The 1190-nt window shown below is 36.4% G+C and overlaps 1 protein-coding gene across 1 annotated transcript; it reads right to left on the bottom strand.

The window, feature by feature from the left end:
• Positions 1-260: 260 nt before the first annotated feature.
• Positions 261-650, bottom strand: LOC138896099 (uncharacterized mitochondrial protein AtMg00810-like). Its single transcript, XM_070180879.1, has one exon. The coding sequence runs from the start codon at positions 648-650 to the stop codon at positions 261-263; it is 390 nt and encodes a 129-aa protein (XP_070036980.1).
• Between the last annotated feature and the right edge of the window lie 540 nt (positions 651-1190).

Genomic DNA, 1190 nt, shown 5'->3' with positions numbered 1-1190 from the left:
ATCAGCCACATACTCAACTTTAGTAGTGCCACAAAGTTTTATTTTTTTGGACCCCATTAGATCAAACATGACCCCAGAAAATGTGTCATTCCAGATGTACTCTTCTTATCTACCAAGTATGTAGCATAATAAATGTCAACATATTGAATCATGTCAAAATTATCTCCTTAGGGACAGAAGAGGACCAGGTAATGCGTTCCCTTAAGATATCTCAGAATTCTTTTACATAGAACCTTTAAATGAGATTCTTTTGGGCTTGATTAAAACGTAGCACACAATCCAACACTAAAGACAATATCATGTCTAGTAGAAGTAGAGTACAAAAGAGATCCAATGATACCCCTATACATAGTTTCATTGACAGGAGAATCAAGTCCGTCCATGTCTAATCGAGTAGAAGTGACAATGGGAGTATCATTGATTTTTGAATTTTCCATCTCAAATCGTTTCAGCAACTTCTTGATGTACTTTTGTTGACTAATCATGGTGCCTTTTGAGGATTGCTTCACTTGCAACCAAAGGAAGAAATTTATCTCACCCACCATACTTATCTTGAATTTACTTCCCATGAGCTTTGCAAACTCCCCACAAAGAGAATTATTTATTGCACCAAAAACAACATCATCAATATAGACTTGTACAATCAACATATTTCTCCCTCTTTTCATCAGAAATAAAGTATTGTCAATTTTTCCTCTAGTAAAACCATTCTCAAGAAGGAATTTTGACAATCTTTCATACCATGCTCAAGGGGCTTGCTTCAAACAATATTGATCCTTGTCAATCATGAAAACATGCTCAGGTTGCTCATGACTTTCCAAGCCATGAGGATACTTGACAAATACTTCCTCCTTCAAAGGTACATTTAGAAAGACGCTTTTAACATCCATTTGGAATAATTTTAATTCCATATGAGATGAAAAGCTATAACCATTCTTCTTGGTTATATTCCCGGACCACCAGCCTTGTGTTATTTCTTGTTGTGTTTCCAATTCATCAAGCTTGTTCCTGAACACCCACCTGGATTCAATCCTAATTCTGCCTGATGGTTGAGGAACCAGGTTCCACACTTCGTTTCTCTCGAACTGATGGAGTTCTTTTTGCATAGTAGTTATCCAGTCAGCATCTTTCAATGCTTTCTTGATATTCTTAAGATCGATTTGAGACAAGATGACTGAGAAGGCAAACAT

The sequence above is a fragment of the Nicotiana tomentosiformis genome, chromosome 7, assembly GCF_000390325.3.
Source record: "Nicotiana tomentosiformis chromosome 7, ASM39032v3, whole genome shotgun sequence".
Classification (NCBI taxonomy): Eukaryota; Viridiplantae; Streptophyta; class Magnoliopsida; order Solanales; family Solanaceae; genus Nicotiana; species Nicotiana tomentosiformis.
This window is presented reverse-complemented; position numbering and strand designations above follow the sequence as displayed.

Excerpts from the sequence above, each read along its gene's own strand:
- LOC138896099 (XM_070180879.1), bottom strand. The coding sequence starts at position 650 with ATGTTGATTGTACAAGTCTATATTGATGATGTTGTTTTTGGTGCAATA.